The sequence below is a fragment of the Hippocampus bargibanti genome, linkage group LG08 (assembly GCF_051943395.1).
Source record: "Hippocampus bargibanti isolate YZ-2025 linkage group LG08, ASM5194339v1, whole genome shotgun sequence".
Taxonomy (NCBI): domain Eukaryota; kingdom Metazoa; phylum Chordata; class Actinopteri; order Syngnathiformes; family Syngnathidae; genus Hippocampus; species Hippocampus bargibanti.
The window spans coordinates 1,164,688-1,188,527 of record NC_142741.1 but is presented as its reverse complement, the minus strand read 5'-3'; the positions used below and the strand labels follow the sequence as shown (position 1 = coordinate 1,188,527).

General features: G+C 40.6%; 1 protein-coding gene and 1 long non-coding RNA gene across 2 annotated transcripts in view; one reads left to right on the top strand and one right to left on the bottom strand.

The window, feature by feature from the left end:
• Positions 1–22,824, top strand: part of edar (ectodysplasin A receptor) — a 27,825-nt gene extending 5,001 nt beyond the window's left edge. Inside the window, exons 3-13 of the mRNA XM_089003158.1 lie at positions 5,594–5,659; positions 7,562–7,681; positions 8,497–8,678; positions 9,732–9,817; positions 10,554–10,631; positions 11,085–11,210; positions 12,229–12,300; positions 15,933–16,005; positions 18,284–18,536; positions 18,653–18,716; positions 20,127–22,824. Of these exons, the coding sequence (XP_088859284.1) occupies positions 5,609–5,659; positions 7,562–7,681; positions 8,497–8,678; positions 9,732–9,817; positions 10,554–10,631; positions 11,085–11,210; positions 12,229–12,300; positions 15,933–16,005; positions 18,284–18,536; positions 18,653–18,716; positions 20,127–20,512 (1,491 nt within the window). The 5' untranslated portion in view covers positions 5,594–5,608 and the 3' untranslated portion in view covers positions 20,513–22,824. The remainder of the gene's footprint in view (positions 1–5,593; positions 5,660–7,561; positions 7,682–8,496; positions 8,679–9,731; positions 9,818–10,553; positions 10,632–11,084; positions 11,211–12,228; positions 12,301–15,932; positions 16,006–18,283; positions 18,537–18,652; positions 18,717–20,126) is intronic.
• LOC148894232 (uncharacterized) lies at positions 21,149–23,840 on the bottom strand. Its single transcript, XR_016115840.1, has 2 exons — positions 22,823–23,840; positions 21,149–22,704 (listed from the first exon to the last, which is right to left on the bottom strand). It is a non-coding gene; the product is annotated as an uncharacterized LOC148894232 (long non-coding RNA).

Here is a 23,840-nt window from a genome sequence, read left to right as displayed (position 1 = left end):
TTTGTGTTTGGAATCTCTTTGTGCTCCTGATTAAAAAAAGATGCTCAAATAGCTTCTCGGTGGCTTCAGGTTGGAGACATTTTTTGACCCCCCCCCCCAGCCCCCTTTGACTACTTCCTATCCATCATGTCATCCATCATCTACCAGATTTACGTAACCGCGGGCAACACTCTAGCAGTGCTCACATTTGTTCAGGAAACGTGTTTACTCTTGACTCGAAGGTCATTCATGACTAAAGTCAGCTATTCTTGTCAGCGCCTCACAATAAATCCACCTACTCCGTTGTGACGTAAAATCTGTGAGGAAGTGTGCCTCGTGCATTCTTAAAGGACAACCGACGTCACTTTTTGTTGCTTAACTGACATCAGAAAAACGATTCACCATCGCGTTATTTATTTAGTTTTCCTTCTAATTTTGCAATCAACATGGTGTATTCACACGAAAAAAAGGACCCAAAATGCATTGTGTGTCGCTTTCTCGGTCAGGGGCGTTCCCTCCGTGACGTCACTTAGGGCATTGTCATTCACTCGAAAACAAGACTACACAAAACCACACTTGAAAACAGTGAGACCTCAACTTACAAACACCTCAACTTACAAACTTTTCATCTTACAAACGTCAAATTTATGAAAATTAAACCTTATAATAAGCACTATTTTCATAATACACACCCACCACGGCTGGCGGAGTGATCTTCGGCGGAAGCACACGAGGTTAAGTTACCAACAGTCCTTATGGAAGGTATATATATGGTGGAATCTTTGTAAAATGCGCTCAGGAAAAGTCATTTGAAGTGATTTTACAAAATGGTGTCGGTTGTCCTTTAATTATGCATGAAAGTTAATGCAACTAAAGTGAGACAAATTATTCCGAAAGATGACGGAAGCCTAAGCGTGAGTTCCACTGCTTCTCATCTCTGCTATCGACATGAACAGCGGATCAATCCGGTTGATTTATTCTCCGCTGTTAAACACAAGATTGAGTGACGTTAATTCGTGCACATGCTGCACAGATGTGAGGGCACGGCGACGAGTAAAAGTTGGATGATTTGTGTTATGAAGAAGGCGGGAAAAAAAATGGAGAAGTCTGGAAATGATTGACAAGAGATGGAGAAGCACATCGAATCGTATACCAAGTCGCTATAACATTTTATTCTTGTGTCAGGATGAGGGAGCGCTTGATTTATAACGTGTGCTCGTGATTTCACTGCAAAAAAAAAACATAACATATAAAATACAATGAAACTTGATGGGTTGAGTCATGGCCTCAGAAACGAACTTAAAGGACAACCGACGTCTCCGGACAAGTTGTGTCCATAATTTGGCTTCAAATGACTTCTACTGAGCGTATTTTACAAAGATTCCACCGCATATAGCTATATTTTACCTTTTAAGACTCGCGCTGAATATTCAGGAAGTCTTGTTTTCGAGTTGGTGACGAGTCCGTACGTGACGTCACTGAAGGAACGCCCCTGACCGAAAAAAAGGACACATTGTGGCAGTCCTTCCATGACGTCAATGCATTTTGTTGTACTTGTTTGGTCTGAAAACGTCATGTTGCATCAAACAGAGCCAGAAGAGGGCGACCAAGCTCTATATAAGGAATTTATCAGCCTGTGGAAACGGGTTGATTAATTCCTCACAGGGAGCTTGGTCGCCATTTTCTGCCTCTTTTCTGGGACGCTACATTGCAGTCCAGATGCCGAAGCAGACGTATGCTTTCCTCTTCAGAACTATTTGAATCATATTCATAACTGGATGAGTAACAAGAAAGCATATTCTCCGAATCTGAAGCCATTGTTTTGATTCTCCAGCAATGCAAGACGTCTTGGCGTGACGTCACGAACTGGGGGCGGGACTTTCTGAAATTGCCCAATTCGCAGATCGATTTTTTTTTTTGCAGATTTTGGACATTTTAATTCATTTTTATTGTTGTTTTGCATTTGACTAAAAATATCATCCTGCGTGTTTTGGGTATTTTAGATGCTATAAAACGTTTTTCTGATGTCAGTTAAGAAACAAAAAAGTGATGTCGGTTGTTCTTTAATTGTCTGTTTGCTGGCAGGCAGTAGTGGTAGATATGCTAAATTGATTTATGCTAGGTCGCGTAATTTTGAAGGTCTATTTGACCTAATGTGATAACTGGCGACCGGTCGTCATCACAGGCAAGACTCGTTGATCCTTTTCGCAGACTGACGCTCAAACCACGCCGATCGCAACGATATACCCCCCCCCCCATTTCCGAACATTCCCCGGAAATACTTTGATTTTACCACCCAGACGCTGTTCAATCTCATGGACGAAACCGACACACGTCGCGTCGCCTTTCGTAACCGACGGCAACAACCAGATTCCGCCAAGACGACCTGTTCATAGCACACCTCAAAAAACAGAGGAGTTATTTCAAGATGATTATGCCCTTGTTAGAAGATGACTAACCTCGGGGCTTGACTTTCATCCTGTGGACTTGCCGAGACACACAGAGAAAAGGTTTGCAGGGGATGAAGTGAGGGTTGAAAGAAGTAGGAAGGCTTGTCAAAAGACAAAGAGCCTTCAAACGCATTGCTCTCACTCAATGTGTGTGTGTATGACTGGTCTTGTGAGGACCACTAACATTTTATACCATACGTAGTGAGGACATTTTTGACAAATGAGGACCTTATGGCCGGTCCTCACGAGTTTGTCATTCTAAAGGCTTCTAGAGGGTCTATATTTGCATCTGTTAAAGTTTCAGAGAGGTCCTCACAAATTCACCCAAAATGATTTTTTTTGGTGTGTATTTTCATTTCACTTGGATACACACACTTTTTACTCACTGTGTGTGTTTATGTGTGTGTGTGTGCGTGGTTAATGAGAGGAAAAAGTTCATACCACAAAAAGTAAAATGAAATTTTAACCACATTCACAACAGGGGTGAGGACTTTGAATGTACCCATTCAGAGTCCTCACTCCTGCTGTTATTTCAGTTTCAAGTCCACTTTTTATTGCTTTGTTTTTAAAGACGTTGAAGTGGGGAATGGGCTGACATTTAGTCTTCAAATGTAACACTGGGTCTTCTCTAAACTTATCAGCAATGATGGTCCTCACTCCTCATCTGAAGCTATCCGGACCTCACAAAACCATTTAAACAGGCATGTGTGCGTGTGCGTGTGCGTGTGCGTGTGTGTGTGTGTGTGTGTGTGTGTGTGTAAGTTTCTGATGAGATAAAAGGTTGGATAGCAGGAAACGAAGAACAGCCAAATGTATAAGAAGCCCCTCAAGGCAAATCATTACGGAGTTAACACGCGCACACACACACACACACACACACACACACACACACACACACACACACACACACACACACACACACACAAACCCATACCGGTTGTGGCCTGACCACAAGGACTGTCCTCAAAGACCAACTGATGCGCTATATATTGTATGCATGTGTGTGTGTGTGATTAGCCATCTTTGAGGTTGAAAATGTATTTTATCTGTCTGTCTGACTGTCTGTCTGTCTGTCTAGCTGTCTGTCTAGCTGTCTAGATAGCTACTGGTCTATCGTTCATATCTAGCTAGCTAGCTCGCTTACTAGCTATCTAACTCGCTAGCTAGTTAGCTAACTTGCTAACTAGAGATAACACTATCCATCCATCCACCCATCCATCTGTTTATTATTAAAAAAAAGGGTTAAATCTGAGGATTTGAACCACACACAAAGATGTTGAATAGCAACATATACTCCATTTTTTTTGCTTGTGTAATCATGCAAAAAATAATGAAAAAAACAGTCTTTGGGTAGACGCTCCTTTGTTTGTTTTTTTTGTTTTTTTTGTTTTCCCCTTTGTATCGTTGGTTTGGTCTGTTATGGCCGTAAAGGTGATTTGAGGCTGAACAAAATGGACAAAATTGATCATCAGATATGTCAAAATGAATGTGATTCAAAACCTAAGAGACAAAAAGTTTGCCTCTTCCACAGCGGGATCCTTTGCTCGCGTTGTGGCAAATGTGGACGACTAAATTAGAAGCGGCGAGAGCGCTGCTGCAGCGAGCGCTCCAATAATCCAATCCACTGAATCGTTGTGTTCACGACGGCGCCACTTTGCTAGCTACCGCGCATATGCGCAACATGTGGCTCGTCCGCCATTCAAACCTTTGTTGCTTTTGACCTTGACAAGCAGGCTTTAGTGCGACGTGCGCCCTCTTATTGCACTCGCGCACCGAGTGGATATGATGGCCGTGCATAATCCGAAGGGATTAAAATCATTTCATGCTGCTTCAAATGACAAAATATGTCTTTGTTTTGTTTTTGGTTATACGAACGCAAAATTGTGCTTTGGAGACGAAATCACAGCAATGTTTATTTGCAGGATGCAGTTCCGCTCCACTATTTACAGTCTTTGGTTTGATGTTCCTAATTATAATTTTGAAACGTCTGCGTAAACTCTCAGTCGTACTGGAATGATCCATCGATGAAAAGGTTTCTTCAGCCGTCATCTGTACTTCTTTGAAGGTGTCGGACGTTTCGCTTCTTATCCAAGAAGCTTCGTCAGAAAACTAAAGTCTTACTGGTAGTTTCGGCCCTATATATATATCCCTACTGTCCAGACGTGGCGGTTCCGGACTCCGCGATGATTGGTCCCTGCTCTCGGGTTGGGGGGAGCAGAGGACTAATCCCTGCGGCTCCACTGATTGCTTCTATTGTCCTGACTGAAATCAGGCCAGTCGTCAGTCAAATTTACCTTGGCATACAAACTTTTTTCGTACACGGAGCTGCCACAATGAGTGATGTGTCGTTCGCGAACGAGCCCGTTCTTCTAACAACAAAATGGCAGCCGACTGTTTTTGTACTTTATTCCCCGCCCCCAGTCTTCGGTTAAAGCCATGTGATTGGTCAAGAACGCAGCAGTGAGGGGAGGTGCTTGAAACATTAAAGAGACAGGCAGATGACAGTGAGAGAGTTTCAACTTTGATATTTCAAAGGCAGAGTGTAGAAACAGAGTGTAGTGTAGAAACCGGCCACTCCATTCCATCAAGCCATCAACGACCATCACAAAGGTCAATAAAACGACTTTATTATACAGTACAGTTTATTTCTTTAATTATAATACCATAGCACATTTATTATACATAAAATAAGGTATATTTTGTGTAGTTTTAAGTCTTAGAAAATTTGAAAATGATGTTTTATGGGGACCTGGGAACGGATTATTCTCATTTTAATGGTTTCCTATGGGAAATTAATTTTTGGGATACACACTTTTCGCCTGACACACTCTGTCTGGGAACCAATTAAGTTTGTAAGCCAAGGCATCACTGTAGATGTAAAAAAAGATGTGGAGCAGAGGTTAGCCAACAGTGACGCGTGGCTGCAGATATGAGCCGGTGGATCGCTACGAGCTGTTTTGCTACTATCATTACATGTTTATTGGCAATGAGTGATAGTTGTGCTTCAGTGAAGTCATCTGGGCCACACAGTACGGATCACAGCTGGCAGGACTGCTCACACTCACCCACGTTGCTCCAAAAAGGGAAAAAAGAAGTCTTAATGTTTGAATTTCCATATTTAGAAAATCTAAGGGATTTTTTTTTTGTATTCCAATGTCTTCCAGGAAGTGAGTGCAAACATGCCACCGAGGAGAAGAACGCCAAAATCCATCTTTGTGTCTTCAATTTTAGTAAGTCTTCTGCATTTTTTGGGGGGGGTCTTATTTTGTATTTATTATTTTGTATTTTTTTTGATGTAATGTATTATTATTATTATTATTATTATTATTATTATTATTATTATTTTTTTTTTTTCTTCTTTGCTATACATTTGCTACCTATTAGCTATCTAGCTGGCTGGCTAGCTATCTTTTTGGCTAGCTACCTAGGTAGCTAGCCAGCTATTTGCAATCTATTTGATATCAATTAGCTATCTTGCTGGCTGGTTAGCTATCTATTTGGCTGCCTACCTCGGTGGCTAGCTATTTGCTATCTATTTGCTATATATTAGCTATCTTGCTGGACGGCTAGCTATCTGGCTGGCAATCTATCAGCTATCTAGCTGGCCATCTATTAGCTTAATAGCTATCTATCCTCGAGAGCTTTGAAAGGCGCTTAAAATGTAATGTATTATTATAATTTTTATTATTATTATTATCTAGCTGAGTATTTGCTGAATAGTTATACAGTGTATATCAATCTTGCTGGCCATCTATTAGCTATCTGCTAGCTAACTCGCTTTCTATCTATTTGAGTTACTTCCGGGTTGAGCGAACGTTGGCGCGTGTGGCTGCTGCTCACTCACAGAAAAAACTTATCCTGTGACTGTAAAGTGACCATGAGAGTTTTGAAAGGCGCTTAGAAATGAAATATATTATTTTTTTTATAAATTAAATGTATTATTATTAGTTTCATCCATCAAACGTGTTCCTTCCCCCAAACTCTCAGAAGTGTGCAAAGAGCTATTAAAAACTAAACAAAACCTTCAATCAATCCATTCACAATGATTCACATCTGCTTTTTTTTGGGGAGGGGCGGTAAACCCACAGTTAAATTTCACAAAATAATCCTAGTTTTCCTTTTTCATACTTCGGTTGTAAACAAAGTGAAATAATTCTGGAGACCGAGGAAGGGCAACAAATGGCTTGGATTAGCAAAAGAGTCTGTGTGACGCCAAATCAAATACAAATCATTTGCATGTGCTTCACATCGCGCGAGGGGGATCAAGCTAGTTGAAGGTTAGCAAAGGTTGTTTTGTGGGTGGGGGGGGTCACCTGCATTTTATCAAACAAACTACAGCTAAATAGCCAGCTACTGTATATAGCTAGATAAATAAAAATAAGCTACACTAGATAGCTAGTAGATGGCTAGCTAGATAGCCAGTTAGCTATATAGCCAGCTAGCTATATAGATTGCAGATTGAAAAAAAGCCACAAAAATGAATAGCCATAAAATGAAGGCAATAATAAGAATAGTGAAAAGTGAAAGGTTTCTGTAAAATGTAATTCATGTATGAATAATATTCAAAACTGCATTGCAAAAAAAATGGAGTTGTGAGCTTTATAGCTAGGTAGCTATCTGGCTATGTAGAGTGGGTGGATACCAAGCTAGCACATTATTTTCTATCTACTAGCTACCTATCTAGCTCGCTGGCTATTCATCTAGCTATCTATCTAGCTAGCTATTAGCCATCTATTATTAGGCCAGCTATCTTTCTATGTAATTGAGTTATTCCGGGTTGAGTGAACGCTGGCGTGTGTGGCTGCCGTTGCTCACCCACAGAAAAACTTATCCTGTGACCGTAAAGTGACCTTGAGAGTTTTGAAAGAACCTATATATTATATATAAAAATATGTCCAATGAATAGCACCAGTATTTATAAATGCAAAATATTTGATGGACAGTATATCTCTCGATTTTGACCTTTGTGGTTCGCGCAGGCATTTGTTTGTCTTTGAATTCTTCAAATCCTCTTGCCATTTGCTCTATGGTGCAATTTGACGTCAAGGTTCTATCAGCCATAACTATCTTTGCATTTGTACAGTACGTGTCTGTCATATACGTTGAACAAGATACCTTTTGTGTTTCTATAGGTGTGTTGTATGCTTGCCAGCGCCGAGTATTCCAGCTGCGGCGAGTATGAGTTCTTAAACCAAACCAGTAACAGCTGCCAGGCATGCCCTCAATGCCAGCCAGGACAGGAGCCACACATGGTGAGATCATCGCAAATGTACAAGTTAGTGTGTCCATTCATCACGTGGTCGTAGTAGATGCCATCTGGCTTTGTTCAGTTAAAAAGTTCCACGCGCGCGTTCAAATCCTGAAAAACATCCCAAATGACGACGTGTTGCAACCAAATGTGCGTATCGCTACATGAGGACCACCCAATGTGAACGCTTTCATTCAAATTAACAGCTCCTCTCTACGTCTGCGTAAGCTCTCAGTCGACAGCCTGCTTAGACAACATAGGCAACATATGATTAGTAATACTGATGATACCAGATCAAATGGGGCAATCAGCCCAGTCGTTAGTCAGGACAATAGGTAGAGGTGGCCCTATATAGCGAAAGAAAATTGATGGTTTGAAAGTGGAAAGTTGAAAGCTATTTTCATAAAACAGCAAAACCCTTCACTAAATCGCCATGGTGGGGTGAGGTTCAATTTGGATCATTCCTACAACTGACTTCTTAGGCGACCTAGGCTTAGTTATGCTGATGAGATGATAGCAGATCAAATGGGACTTCTTAAGCAACATAGGCTTAGTTATACTGATGAGGTGATACCAGATCAAATGGGGCAATCAGGCCAGTCGTACACCCCATACTCAGGCAGGACAATAGGAGTAAGCAGTCAGGACAATGGAAGTAATCAGTGGAGCCGCAGGGAGTAGTCCTCTGCTCCCCCCAACCTGAGAGCACGGACCTATCGTAGCAGTGTCCGGCACCGCCATGTCATGGATGCAACTTGTCCGGATGTGTCGGTTGTCCTTTAAGGTGTTCTGTTTTTTTTTGTTTTTGATGTATCGTAGACCTGCGGCTACGGGATAAAGGATGAAGACTTTTCCTGCGTGCCGTGTCCACATGGGAAATACTCCAAAGGCAAATATGAGATCTGCAGACGACACAAAGACTGCGGCGCCCTCTACAAAGCCACCGTGCGCACGCTGGGAACGTCGGAGAGCGATGCCGAATGCGGCCCTTGCTTAACGGGGTAAACAAACAAACAAACAAAACAAAACAAAACAAAAAAAAACGCATACACACAACAAGAAAATGCAATCGGGATTTTTTTTCAGGGTGTAATAATAATAATAATAATAATAATAATAATAATAATAATAATAATAATAATAATGATGATGATAATGATAACAGTAATAATAATAATAATAATAATAATAATGATAATGATAATGATGATAATAATACATGCGATATTCCCCCTCGAACATTCAATTTTTTCCCCTTATGTAACCCTGTATTATTATTATTATTATTAGTAGTAGTAGTAGTAGTAGTAGTAGTAGTAGTAGTATTACTATTATTATTATTACTATTATTGTTGTTTATTATTGTTGATGTTGTTGTTAGGAGTATTATTATTATTATTATTATTATTATTATTATTATTATTATTATTATTATTATTATTATTGTTGATTATTATTATAGTAGTAGTAGTACTATTACTATTATTATTATTATTATTATTGTTATTGTTATTTTTAGTATTACTATTACCACTAGCGTTATTTGTTATTATAGTAATGATAATAATAATAATAATTATTATTATTATTCTTATTAGACATTTTATCTGAACGGTTCCAGGTACTGTCGCATGCCAATACTTAAAATCTAAGTATTATTATTATTATTTTATTATTTTATTATGTTTATTATTATTATTAATACATTCCCATCCCCACATACCACGAAACCAAAGATGAATATTTTGAATAGCAGCAGACTCATTTTCGGTGCCTCCTAATTTTCCGTCTCAACGCAGACTTTGTCGCGCGCCATGTTTTGGCGCCTACGGGCTCAATCTCATCATCTTTCACATCTTTTTTTTTTGTGTGTGTGTGTGGTAGACATTGTCTCGCCGAGCCTCCCCCCCAAAAAATAATAATACAAAATCCACACTGCGCCTTCAACCTGCTACCTTTTTTTTTAAAATGAGATCACATTTCAAAAGCCCATTTTACATTTTAACTATTGTCTGTGTGACAGTGACGATATCTTTCTTTTGCTTTTCCTGCAGGTTTTACATGCTGGAGAATCGCCCCCGAAACCTTTATGGGATGGTTTGTCACTCCTGCCAGAATGCGCCGCCCAACACCAAAGAATGTAATCACACAAAATTGATCTTCTTCCCTCGTACAAACTTCTCAATCGACTTAACACCGCATACGCCTTTCAAAACACTCAAGATCACTTTACAGTCACAAGATACCTCACCCCGCCATGGCGATTTAGTGAAGGGTTTTGCTGTTTTATGAAAATAGCTTTTTTTACTCCCCTTTCAAACCATTTTCTTTCGTTATATAAGGCCAAAACTGCCAGCAACAATTTTTAGTTCGCTGACGAAGCCTCTTGGATAAGAAGGGAAACGTCCGACGCCTTCAAAGAAGTCCAGATGACGGCTGAAGAAACCTTTTCAAAACAAAGTGTGTAGCAGAAGTGCATCAAAGAATTCATGATTTCCATCCCACACCTAAAAACAGGCACATACTCGCTTTGTAATTAGCGAGTTAGCGTTAGTGTGTGTGTGCATCGGGGCAATTAAAACGTCAGTGAATTTGAAAAAGATGATTGGCGTGTTAGCACTTGCACCTTTTGCTCGACATTTTTCGTGTCATGTCAAATCGGAGACAATGATGCCTTATGGTTCCGTCGCCGGCAACTCCAGAGAAGCTAAGATTAGTTTTTGGTCATTAATAAATATTCTCTCTCTCTCTCTCTCTCATTTTACTTTGTCGTCATTAGGGTCGCGAAGTGGTTCTCAAGCAATCCCAGCCGTTTTCGTGCACTCGGCAAGGAGGACATCTTGAACTAGTTTTCATATTGTTTTTTTTTTTCACAGGTACGCTAACCAATGAACCAGTCCAAAAAACTCAGTTGGAACCAGGAAGCACTACTGTGTTCCCTCATCTTCAGAAAGGTACACAGAGTACACACATGAAAAATAACATTTGGGCAAAAAGAACAAACATAACTGAACCGCATCACAGTTGAATCAAACCAAATTGTGTCGAATCGAGTCGAATCGAGTCAAATCACTCAAATTGAATCAGATTGAAACAAATTGAATCAGATCTCATGTAATCAGATCTAATCTAATCTATTTTAATCGAATCATATTGGATCAAAAGCGAATCAAACCGAAATGTGTCGAATCGAGTTAAATCGCTCAAATCGCGTCAGATTGAAACAAATGATTACATTAGATTCCGAATTGAGTGAACGCTGGCGCGTGTGGCTGCCGCTGCTCACCCACAGATAAAATATCCTGTGACTGTAAATTGTCCTTCAGAGTTTTAAAAGGCACTTATAAATTAAATGTATTATTATTATTATAATTATAACTAACCAAATTGTGTTGTCAATGTCACAGATCCAACAGGTCAAAGTCACCTAGCGACGGCTCTCATTATCGCCATGTCAACCATTTTCATCATGGCCATCGCCATTGTTCTCATCATTATGTTTTACATTCTCAAGGCCAAACCCAACGGCCAGGGTGAGTGTCACAAAAAAAATACACACCAGTACAGTGATACCTTGGCTTACGAACTTAATTGGTTCCCAGACCGAGTGTGTAAGGCGAAAAGTGTGTATCCCAAAAATTAATTTCCCATAGGAAACCATTAAAATGAGAATAATCCATTCCCAGGTCCCCATAAAACATCATTTTCTACTTTCTAATTTTCTAAGCCTTAAAACTAGGCAAAATATATCGATGAGAAGGTTTCTTCAGTCGTCATCTGTGCTTCTTTGAAGGTGTCGGACGTTTCGCTTCTTATCCAAGAGGCTTCGTCAGCGAACTAATTTTTTTTGCTGGTAGTTTTGGCCCTATATATATATATCCCACAAAATATACCTTATTTTATGTATAATAAATGTGCTATGGTATTTTAATTAAAGAAATCAATTATACTATATGATAAAGTCATTTTATTGACCTTTGAGATGGTCGTTTATGGCCTGGTGGAATGGAGTGGCCGCTTTCATCAGCATTAAACACTTGATGAGGAACGTAACCTCTTCAGGAATGATCCCTTGTAGGTGCTTTCTTTACGATAATTTTATCTAGTTCCTCATCATTTGCGTTCTGTTTAGCTGGGTTGATCGCTTTTTGCATCAAGTGTACAGATGGCTTATTTTAACCTTGCAGTCTACACTGCCTTTCAACTATCAAAGTCGAAAATCTCTCAATGTTGTCTGTCTGTCTCTTTAATGTTTAAACCACCTCCCCTCACTGCCGCGTTCTTGACCAATCACGTGGCTTTAACCGAAGACTAGGGCCGCGGAATAGAAGACAAAAACAGTCGGTTGCCATTTTGTTGTTAGAAACGGGCTCGTTCCCTCATTGAGGCAGCTCCGTGTATGAAAAAAGTTTGTATGCCAAGGTCAAATTTTCATAAATTTAACGTTCGTTAAGCGAAAGGTTCGTAAGCCAAGGAGTTCGTAAACCGAGGTATCACTGTACCACCCATGTCGCCTATGTGCCAAATGACGCGCTTGCTATCCGTTTGCAGCATGCTGTCACGGACAAGTGAAATCAGTGGAAGCTCCTATCAACAAACAAGAAGACAAGAAAGACGTCCCTGGTAAGATTTCATTTTGAGATTAGAAATGACAGATATGAAGCCAATAATTACAGGTTAGATTTCCGTAAATTTCACCCACACGTGAAACGAAATCGTTTAGAAAATCGGCACTTTCAATGGAGTCCAATGAAATGGAAAATCATACGTTACATAATGACAGTGCGACGCAGCATCCTGATTGCAGTCAGACAGACTATAATTACAATGTCCGTTTTTGCTTTTAAATTAAAATAAAACGCCAGTGCAATCCGACGCAGGTAATGATCGTTTATTCTAGCTTGTGTTTTTGTAACACACTGAAAAATCGAGGAAAATGTTTCTTCAGCAGTCAAACATTTCGCTCCTCATCCAAAGAGCTTCGTCAGCGAACTAAAATTGTGCCGGTAACCCTGGCCCTATATCGCGAATGGACGGAGGTGACTGTGCCAGACCTCTACTCTGATTGGTCCCCGTGCACATCCCCTGCTTTGATAGGTCCCTGCCAATTACCTCTATTGGTTTATCCCTAGCTCTGGTTTCACCTCATTAGCATGACTAAGCCTACGTGGTATCAGCCTAAGAAGTCTGTTGTAAGCACGGTCTAAAATTAAATGTCCATTAGGGATATAGGGCCAGGGTTACCAGCACGACTTTAGTTCGGGGATAGAAAGTTAGCTAGCTAGCTCTGAGATAACTAATAGCTAGCTATTTAGATATCTAACTTGATAATTAGCTAATAGATAGCAAATAGATAGCTAGCTAGGTAGCCAGATAGTTATATAATAATAACACATTTAATTTAGAAGCCCATTTCAAAACTCTTAAGGTTACTCTACAGTCACAGAAGAAGTTTTTCTGTGGGTGAGCAGCGGCAGGCACACGCGCCAAGTGTTTACTCAACCCTGAATAACTCAATTACATAGAAAAGCTAGCAAGCTACCTACGAGACTAATAAAGGTAAATCCAATCCAAAGCTAGCAAGCTAGCTAATAGCGTCATTCTAGTCCCTTCAAAATACAAACCCACTTTAATGGGGAGTGGGGAAAAAAAGCTTCAAAAACAATATGAAGCTTCAAATTTTCAAAACCGCAATCAAATTTGATGAGAAATGAATAAATGGACTGCGTGAGGGACGTCGGCAACACCATTTAACCCCCCCTGTTGTTTTTCGGGTTCAATTCCAACCGCCGTTAGCTTACATGTATTCATGGAAGTCCTTTAAAGAAAATAAAAGTCAAAAAAGATGGCTCCTTTTAACGGCGCCAACACTTTATATGGATCGCGTTGCACCCTGGAGGTTGCTTCGTCCCTCGTAAAAACACATTTTAACATCTCATTTTGATTTAGTCCACCACGTGCGCCACAACAACGTGACGCTACATGACACAATATTGGCCATGCTAGCGCTTAACTCGCACTGTCCATGTGCAATAGTGACGTGTCATTCGCAAACGAGCCGGTTCTTAGAGACGGCTCTCTGAAGTGAACTAACAAGGAGCCGGAAATGAGAGCCTATTTTTTTTGTCCTCTATTCCCCGCCCCAGTCTTCGGTTAAAGCCGCACGTGATTGGTCAATAAACGTGGTAGAGAAGGGAGGGGGGAATTACAGACACACGCAACAGTGAGGAGAAGGAGGGGGGCAGGTTAAGGTAGACAAATGTTATCACATTATGCTTTTATTATTATTCAATTATTACTATTTTTTACTAGTTGGTATGATAGCATTATGAATAAAAAAAGCAAATTATCAGACCAAGTAACCACAAGAAAAGTGAAAGTGGATGCTCTCTGTGCACATATAATAATAATAATAATAATAATAATACATTACATTTTAATCACCTTTCAAAGCTCTAAAGGACACTTTACAGTCACAGACAAGCATAGGTACTATAATAAATAAGCCATAATAATAACAATAACAATAATAATAATAATAATAATAATGATGATGATGATGATGATGATGATGATAATAATAATAATAATAATACATTCATAATACATACATACTCTCAAGGACACTTTACAGTCACAGACAAGCATAGGTACTATAAGAAATAAGCCATGTATATAATAATAATAATAATAATAATAATAATAATAATTAATAATAATAATAAATAAAAATATTTGATATAGTGTATTTTTGTACATGAGTAATTCGTTTTTCACATAAGTTTACATGATTTTTGCTAGTTAATTATTTTAAGCACAAAAAAACTGAGGAGCCATTTGGGAGCCAAAAGAGCCAGATTTTTTCGTGAGCCGAGCCCAAAGAACCGGCTCTCTGTAAAGAACCGGAATTCCCATCACTAGCACATATAAATCAAGCCATATAAATAAAAATATTTGATATAGTGTATTTTTTACATGAGTAATTCGTTTTTTCACATAAGTTTACATGACTTTTGCTAGTTAATTAATTTAAGCACCAAAAAACTGAGGAGCCATTTGGGAGCCAAAAAAGCCGGTGTTTTTAGTGAGCCAAGCCAAAAGAACCGGCTCTCTGAAAAGAGCCGGAATCACTAATGTGCAAGTCTGCTTCGGGGAGTAGGGTGGGGGTCCTAAATCTGCCGCGCCATGATGAGTACATCCCGGTGGAATGCGGAACCTGCCCAGATAAAGTCATGCATCCCTTTAGGCGCCATTTCTGCTGACAATAATGCTCTGTTCTCCTTCATGTAACCAGCTCACTGTTCTCAAGAGACGCAAACATGTAGACTGTGGTTCCACGTGGGGGGGGGGGGGGGGGGGGGGGGGGAGGTGACATTGGTGGAGAACAAAAATAGACTTAATAATATAATGACTAAAAGGATGAGCAATTTCAAGACTTAATCATCTAATCACGAAAATAGTGGCAATTTTGTTGGATGGGATTCACAACAAAAACATGTTGGCACTTAAAAAGAGAGAGAGAGGGTAATATTGTGTATACACGGGCGAGCCGCCATCGCTCCGAGCTCCAGCTGTCACGTATATCTCCACTCCGTTAATATGGCCGGGAGATGAAAGTCAGCGTGTGCTTTTACACACACACGTGCGCATATACTATTTCCCAGCATTCATGAATGTATCGTCAGAATCAAAATCACAATCAGGATCATCTTCATTGCCAAGTATGTAGAACACACAAGGTATTTGTTTCCGGTAGAACAGTGTGGAGAATACGGTAATTATATTTATTTACTGTACATTGCGGCGTATAATGCGGTGCGCCCAATGTATCTATCTATTTTCTATATGGCTATCTAGCTGGCGAGCTATCTAGCTAGATATCTATTAGCTACCTCCAGTATTAGCAAGATGGCTAGCTTTCTATCTATTTGAATGACTTCCGGGTTGAGTGATTGCTGGCGCATGTGGCTGCTGCTGCTCATCCACAGAAAAACTTATCCTGTGACTGTAAAGTGACCTTGAGAGTTTTGAAAGGCGCTGATTATAATAATAATAATAATAATAATAATACATTTCATTTCTGGCTTAGATTACTATAATAGTAATACATTTATAATAATAATACATTTCATTTAGAAGCGCCTTTCAAAACTCTCAAGGACACTTTACAGACGAAATGAAAGAAAAAGCGAGGGATTTTTGTCCTTCCGGTTGATGGGATGTTTTAAGAGTTCAACCGCTGTCTTGTGTTTCAGATAAGGTGGTGATCTACTCAGAAAAAGACGACTTTGACAAACTACAGGCCTCACCTCAGATGACGGAGAAAAGGTAACATGGATCCTTGGCTTACGAACTTTTCGGTTTACGAACGTTAAATTTATAAACATTTTACCTTGGCATACGAACTATTTTTCGGGATACACACGGAGCTGCCACGATGAGTGATGTGTCGTTCGTAAACTAGCCCGTTTTAACAAGAAAATGGCAGCTGACTCATTTTTGTCCTCTATTCCTCGCCCCCAGTCTTCGTTTAAAGCCACGTGATTGGTCAAGAACGCAGCAGTGAGGGGAGGTGGTTTACACATTAAAGAGACAGGCAGACGACAGAGCGAGAGTGAGAAAATGGAGAGAAAACAGTGACATTTGGACTCGTTTCAACTTTGATAGTTCAAAAGCAGAGTGTAGACTGCAAGGTTAAGATATCCCATCCATCAGGCTCCACAAATAACCCGCACAAGCCATCTGTACACGTGATGCAAAAATCTATCAACCCAGCTAAACAGAACACAATTGATGAGGAACAAGGTAAGATTATGGCAGAGAAAGCACCTACAAGGGATTATTCCTCAAGACGGTGAAACAAGAAGGCTACGTTCCTCATCAAGTGTTTCATGCTGATGAAAGCGGCCACTCCATTCCATCAAGCCATCAACGAGCATCACAAAGGTCAATAAAACCACTTTATTATACAGTACAGTTTATTTATTTAATTATAATACCATAGCACATTTATTATACATGAAACAAGGTATAGTTTGTGTAGTTGTAAGGCTTATTTCATTGAAAATGATGTTTTATGGGGACCTGGGAACGGATTATTCTCATTTTAATGGTTTCCTATAGGAAATCAATTTTTGGTATACACATTTTTCGCCTTACACACTCTGTCTGGGAACCAATTAAGTTCGTAAGCCAAGGTATCACTGTATTCCATTCATTAGCAAGGGCCTCCTGTTTGTGTGTCACCCCAAAAAATGGCGGGGGGGTTTTGAGGGGGCACATGGCAAAGTTTGATTCTTAACATGTGTTTGTAATGAGGCCACCACGGAACAAGTCTGAGCGGCGCTAATGTTGTTGATGCTGGCGGTTGGCGAGTCTTTTGCGGGTGTGAGGTACACGGCACCTCGTAAACACCAAAAGGTGAACGTAGGGGAAGGCGTGTTTGGTGTTTGGGATTTTATTTAGTTATTTTTTTTCCAGGCGTCTCTTTAAAACCACCGTTTTACGATATATGTTATACTTACTTGTGAACTTGGCCCGTTCGACCCGATGGCTCTTGTCAAATCGGGATCTTTTTTTTTTTTTTGCGCCCGTTTTAGCAATTAGCGAACACACCCGCATCGCATGGGCCTAAAGGGAATAAAGGCTTAATTTGCATATATTTCAACTTTTTAAATATTTCTTTTAATGCTCGTCTATTTTGCTGAATCATTCTGGCTAACCGTTCATTCATAACAAACTATTTTTTTTTCTCCTATGCCAAATTTAACTCATTCACTGCCAGACGATGTGCAAAAATGGGTCCGCTCCAGTGCCAGGGTTTTTGTCATTTTCACTCCAATTGCAGTACCCACAGAATATTGTGTTTTAGGACTAGATAAAGATTCAATGCAGCATAAGAAACCTTAGACTTTCTTCTTTCATTCGAAAAAAAAAGTTAATTCCTAAATTATATGGGTCTGGAGTTATCTGAGCTTGAAATGACGGCTGCTGTACAAAAGGCAAATGCTGCCCCCCTTGTGGTATGGAAAAAGATTGCCGGAGGTTTGACCAGCGCTTTATCTGCACCCTCTCTTCCCCACAAGAAAAACCAAAACCCAAACAAATTCAGAAATGGCGCTCCAAGAGTTAATTCCTAAGTTATATGGGTCTGTAGTTATCTGAGCTCGAAATGGGGGCTGATGTACAAAATACAATACATATTGATTTATATAGCGCTTTGCTGAAGCTGGAACAAAGTGCTACCATGGAAAAAAAAATGGAAATACTGCCCCATTGTGGAAGGGAAAAAAAAACATTGCCAGAGGTCTGACCAGCGCTTTATCAGCACCCCAACCAAAAGCCGAGCAAATTCGGGAATGGCTGTCTATGTTCTTTCGCTAAGATTTTAACCTCATTTAGGTGCATATGTACTGCCGATTGAGGCCTACTGGTATTATCCCTGTTCAATAAAGCAAACGGTTTTTCTTGAAGAAGTTGTCGGCCACCCGGGTTGAGACGTTTTGTAAGTTGTACGCCCGTCGGAAAAGTTGGGCGTCCGGGCTGACGCTATTTCACACATTGCTAATAAGCTAAAAGAAATCCCATTGCCATCCATGTGCCGCAGTGAAAACGACGCCTCATCGGAAAACGAGCAACTATTGAGCCGCAGCATCGATAGCGACGAGGAAGCAAACAACCCCGCCCCCAATTTGGGACTCAACAACGTGGGCAACAAGCCGGACCTCTGCTTGCTTACTTTGGGCGCGGTGGACGCCGATTCGGCTTGTAGCGGAAACCTCCCCAGTCCCAGCCACACGGACAGCGCTAACCACATCAGCAACGTGACCGCAATTAACAACAGCAATAAGAATCCAGGGGTAGGAATGCGGATCTTTTTGAAATATGTGTAGCATATACATTTGATGATTATAAACAGATCTGCGCTTCATCTGGATCACATTTTTTTTTTCCTTCTTTTTTTTCAACCGCGCAGATGTTACAGAGCCGCAGGAAAAAGATCTTGGACCTGTATGCTAAAGTGTGCAATGTGACAGACGGTATGTTCCTTTCCAAAGAAACACAAAGAATAGCTTTTATTGTAATTTTTGTGAAGTTTTATGAAAATGCTGATAATTGATGACAAATTCAAACAACTGAAAACCGCACAAATGCATTGATTGAACCTTTCACCACCAGCGCTCGTCAATACGTCACTTGAGCCGTTTATCGCAACAATTAAAATGACACGGCACACCCGCTGATCATTTTATCGACGTAAATAAATTTTGTCGGATCTTATTTGGAAACTTTTTGGGGGATACGCGTTGGGCTAGCGGTGTGCGTGTCTGCCTCGTAGCTTTCATGACATGTTTGTATGTCGTCTGGCTTTCATGGAGATTCACGCGAGGTTTCATTAACTCGTTCGTTGCCGGACGTTGTGCAAAAAAATGCGTCCATTCCAGTGCCAGGGTTTTTGTCATTGTCACTCAAATTTCAGGACACGCAGAATATTGACTTTGAGGCGTTTGAAACTTTACCCTCTCTTCTTTCATCAGAAAAAAAAAGTTAATTGCTAAGGTATATGGTTCTGGAGTTATGAGATTGAAATGGGTGCGGCTGTACAAAATACAATACAATACATTTATATAGTACTTTCACAACAGCTGAAGTTGTAACAAAGCGCAAACATGGACAAAAAGGCAAATTCTGCCCCTTGTGGAAGGGAAAAACATTGCCACAGGTCTGGCCAGCGCTTTATCGGCACCCCAAGCAAGAAAAACCACAACCCGAATAAATTCAGGAATGGCAGCGAATGAGTTAAAGACTGGAATTGTAAATGTTAGTGTGAATAGTTGTCTCTTATGTGTCCCGTGATTGGCCGGTGACCAACTGAATGGAAACATGATGGAGAATAAGAAGTTATCATATTTAAAAATGTCATGCTTTTATATGTTTAGTCAACATGTGTGACTCGAATACACAATTGAAGCACAGACAACCTGGGGTCAATCTGAGGTCAACAGACACAGCTTGTGAAACTGTCATCTTCAACTAGGAGATCTGGCCTTGGACAGAATTTAGGACTTGGGAAACTCCGAAGCAATTTACGACTCGAAACTCCTTCACAGGAAGAGCTCATTAGCCAGGTTACAAATTTATCAGTTCATGGAAAAGACAATGTTTTATTGCTTCCAGCTGTTCGTGCTTAGAACTCAAGAGGTGTGCTATTCTAATCAAGAAAAGTATGTTTTACTAATGTATCACTTTAATTTGCATATACGCTCAATGCATAGCTTGGCAGAGGGCTGCAGAATTCAGGCGTCTGTCATGAATGGCTGCGTCTCCTGCCGGCAGTAAAAGACAATCTTTCTGGGTTCGAGTCTTTGTCCACAGTGTCCGATCGAACAAAACATGATCGCAAACTGTAACATAATCGCATTTCCTTGTATGTGTCCACACCCCCTCAGGCCTGAGTCCCACAGAGCTTCCCTTCGACTGCCTGGAGAAAGCCAGTCGCATGCTGAGCTCTTCCTACAGCAGCGAAGCCGCCGTGGTCAAGACGTGGAGGCACTTGGCCGAAAGCTTCGGCCTTAAACGCGACGAGATCGGCGGCATGAGCGACGGCTTGCAACTTTTCGAAAGGGTGAGCACGGCGGGTTACAGCATCCCCGACCTGCTCACCCGCCTGGTGCAGATCGAGAGGCTGGATGCCGTCGAATCGCTCTGCTCCGACGTTTTGGGAGGCGGCGACATGGCGGCCGCCGGCGGCCGGCAGGGCATCGGGAGTTTTCATAGCCAGTTGGCCTGCCCGTCGCCGTGTCAACCTTCCTCTCAACGCTGCGCTAGTGTCTAAGACGCACAAAAATCTCTGACGTCGGGATGAGCAAATAGAGACCAAATCGTATCACATGAAGAACCAAAGCGAATTGACCGCTTTGCCAAGAAGCTACATATGAAATATCGTTGAATTGATATTGGCTTGAGAATTGCAGTCAAGCCACCAAATGTGGTTACTTTGCTAGCAAGCTGTTGCGCTTGTACCCCAGAGTCAATCTGTGGTTAAGGAAAGACTTGTCGTTTTCTATTTCCGACAAATGTACGCTTACGATTTTCTTGGAAGCCCTCAGATAATATTTTTTTCTGTGCCTTATCTCAAACCCCGTTGAAATGAATGAACTCCATCGGGCATCGTGAATGTGATCCTCCAACATCAATCATCTTGGAAAATCTAATACAGTGATACCTCGGTTTACGAACCCCTTGGTTTACCAACTTTTCGGTTTACGAACGCTAAATTTATGAAAATTTTATCTTGGCATACAAACTATTTTTCGGGATACACACGGAGCGCCGCAATGAGTGATGTGCCGTTAGCGAACGAGCCCGTTCTCCTATCAAGAAAATGGCCGCCGCCATTTTTTTTTTGTGTCCTCTATTCCCCGCCCCCAGTCTTTGGTTAAAGGCACGTGATTGGTCAAGATCGCAGCAGTGAGGGGAGGTGGTTTAAACATTAAAGAGACAGGCAGACGACAGAGTGAGAAAATGGATCAAAAACAGTGAAATTTGGACTTGTTTCAACTTTGATAGGTCAAAGCCAGAGTGTAGACTGCAAGGTAAAAATTCCCATCAATCAGGCTCCACAAATAACCCGCACAAGCCATCTGTACAGTTGATGCAAATAGCTATCAACCCGGCTAAAGATAACACAATTGATGAGGAACAAGGTAAAATTATGGCAGAGAAAGCACCTCCAAGGGATCATTCCTCAAGACGGTGAAAGAAGAAGGTTACGTTCCTCATCAAATGTTTAAAGCTGATGAAACCAACCACTCCATTCCATCAAGCCATCAACGACCACCACCAAGGTAAATAAAACCACTTTATTATATAGTACAGTTTATTTCCTTATTTATAATACCATAGCACATTTATTATACATAAAATAAGGTATATTTTGTGGGATATATATGGGGCCAAAATTACCAGCAAAAAAAAATTAGTTAGCTGACGAAGCCTCTTGGATAAGAAGCGAAACGTCCGATACCTTCAAAGAAGTACAGGTGACGGCTAAAAAAAACCTTCTCATCGATATATTTTTCGTAGTTTTAAGGTTTAGAAAATTAGAAAGTAAAAAAAATGTTTTATGGGGACCTGAGAACGGATTATTCTCATTTTAATGGTTTCCTATGGGATATTAATTTTTGGGATACACACTTTTTGCCTTACACACTCTGTCTGGGAACCAATTAAGTTCATAAGCCAAGGTATCACTGTACTGGAAGAACGACACTGTCTGACATTTTGTCCAAAAAATCTTCCCGAATAAGTGCAAGTTGTTCTATGTTTCAAGAAGATGTCATCTGAATTCGAAGCAGTATTTTTTTTTGTTTTTGTTTCCGTCCAGGAAGCCTTCATCGACTCATACACACATTTGCACGTGTGGCCATCAATCGACACACACTTCACACAATATGCCTTCATAGTTCCAAACACGTGTACCAAACACCAACAAACGACTTCCTCTCCAGAAACCTCGCCTGTGACCCCAACCCAACCTCCAACACCCCCCACCTACCTTCGTGCTGCTGCCAGTTTTAATTATTAGGCGTGTAATCCCCTAGCAACCCCCCCGAATCGTGTTGTGGTTGATACAGCTTTTACAAAGTGCCTGTGATTCCCACCACCCAATTAAATATTTAAATACATTTCACCGACATTCAAGTCTGGTGGAAAACTTGTAAAAAAAAATCCAGACAAAGAATTTGAGTTACTTTTTGTACCATTTTGATGACAAAATGGCCGCCCTCCTATAGCTGAGCAATCAAAGACAAAATCATTTAGCATTTTGATTATAAAATGGCCGCCCACATTTTTCTGTACAAACAGAGATGGAATCGTATACCATTTTGATCACAAAATGGCTGCCCGCCTTTTGCTGAGCAGAGACGGAATTGTATACCATTTCAATCACAAAATGGTCGCCCGCCTATTATTGATCAAACAGATAGAATCATACACCATTTTAATCACAAAATGGCTGCCCACCTATTGCTGTACAAACAGACATAATCGTATACCATTTTGAAACCAAAATGGTCACCCGCCTATTGTTGAATAAACAGACGGAATCGTATACCATTTTAATCACAAAATGGCTGCCCACCTATTGCTGTACAAACCAAGACGGATAATCGTAATCCTCCAAGCGCACAAGTGAAAATGCTTGATTTGATTCCCTCGATTGTCAGCACCGAAATCATATCAAGTTTAAAAATCACTGCACTTTTTTTTTTTGCCACAGCCATAAATTCAACTCCTTGAACTTGAAACTGCGATGCCTCGTTCGAGCTTTGCCATCTTTGTGAAATCCTGTTTAATTCGAAACAGGCTGAGCATTTTGTGTGTTTTTTTATGGCCCTGAGCTGTTCGTAAATGACCTAATTTTTGGATTGGACTGAACTGAAGCGGTTCCCGCAGTTGTTGTTGTTTTTGTTTTTTGTTTTTTTTTGGGGGGGGGGGGCAAGCAACGTCTTACTTATTTGATATGCAGTCAGAGCATAAATGGGATACTTCACTTGCATCATAGAACCAAAGTGTCACTGTATATATAACTTATTATTGTACATAATGTATACTTTAATAAAGATGTATGGCAACAAAAAACAAAAGTCTTGATACTTGACCATTTCACAGTTTTACCAGATGAAATTACCATATTTTACGCACTATAAGGCGCACCTACGACATTTTCTGCAAAGCCGTCAATGCACCTTATAGTCCAAGATGGATAAATATTATGAATTCTTGGACGTAGTACTTTCAAAGCACTTCGTCACAGCTGCTGCGGCGGTTGAGGCACTTGATGAATAAAGCTGTATTGTATTGTATTGTATTCCCGTCGAAAAATGTTTGGACAGAGATGCTGAAACTTTGATTTTGATACGTGAGAGCGCACAGGAACTGATCTTAGAACGCTTCGGCTCAGAAACTGATTTCTTTTGGGGTCAGTTATCCTCCGAATAAATTTCACCGCCTTGACATTTCTCATACGCTCCTTACGAGTCCCAAATCCAGCGGTGAGGCCAAATTTGATGGAAGGCTTTCATGTTGTCAAGCCAGGAGACTACACGGAGACGAGGTCTGCAATGTGGCTGTGCTCAAGATGATCAGATCAGACATTT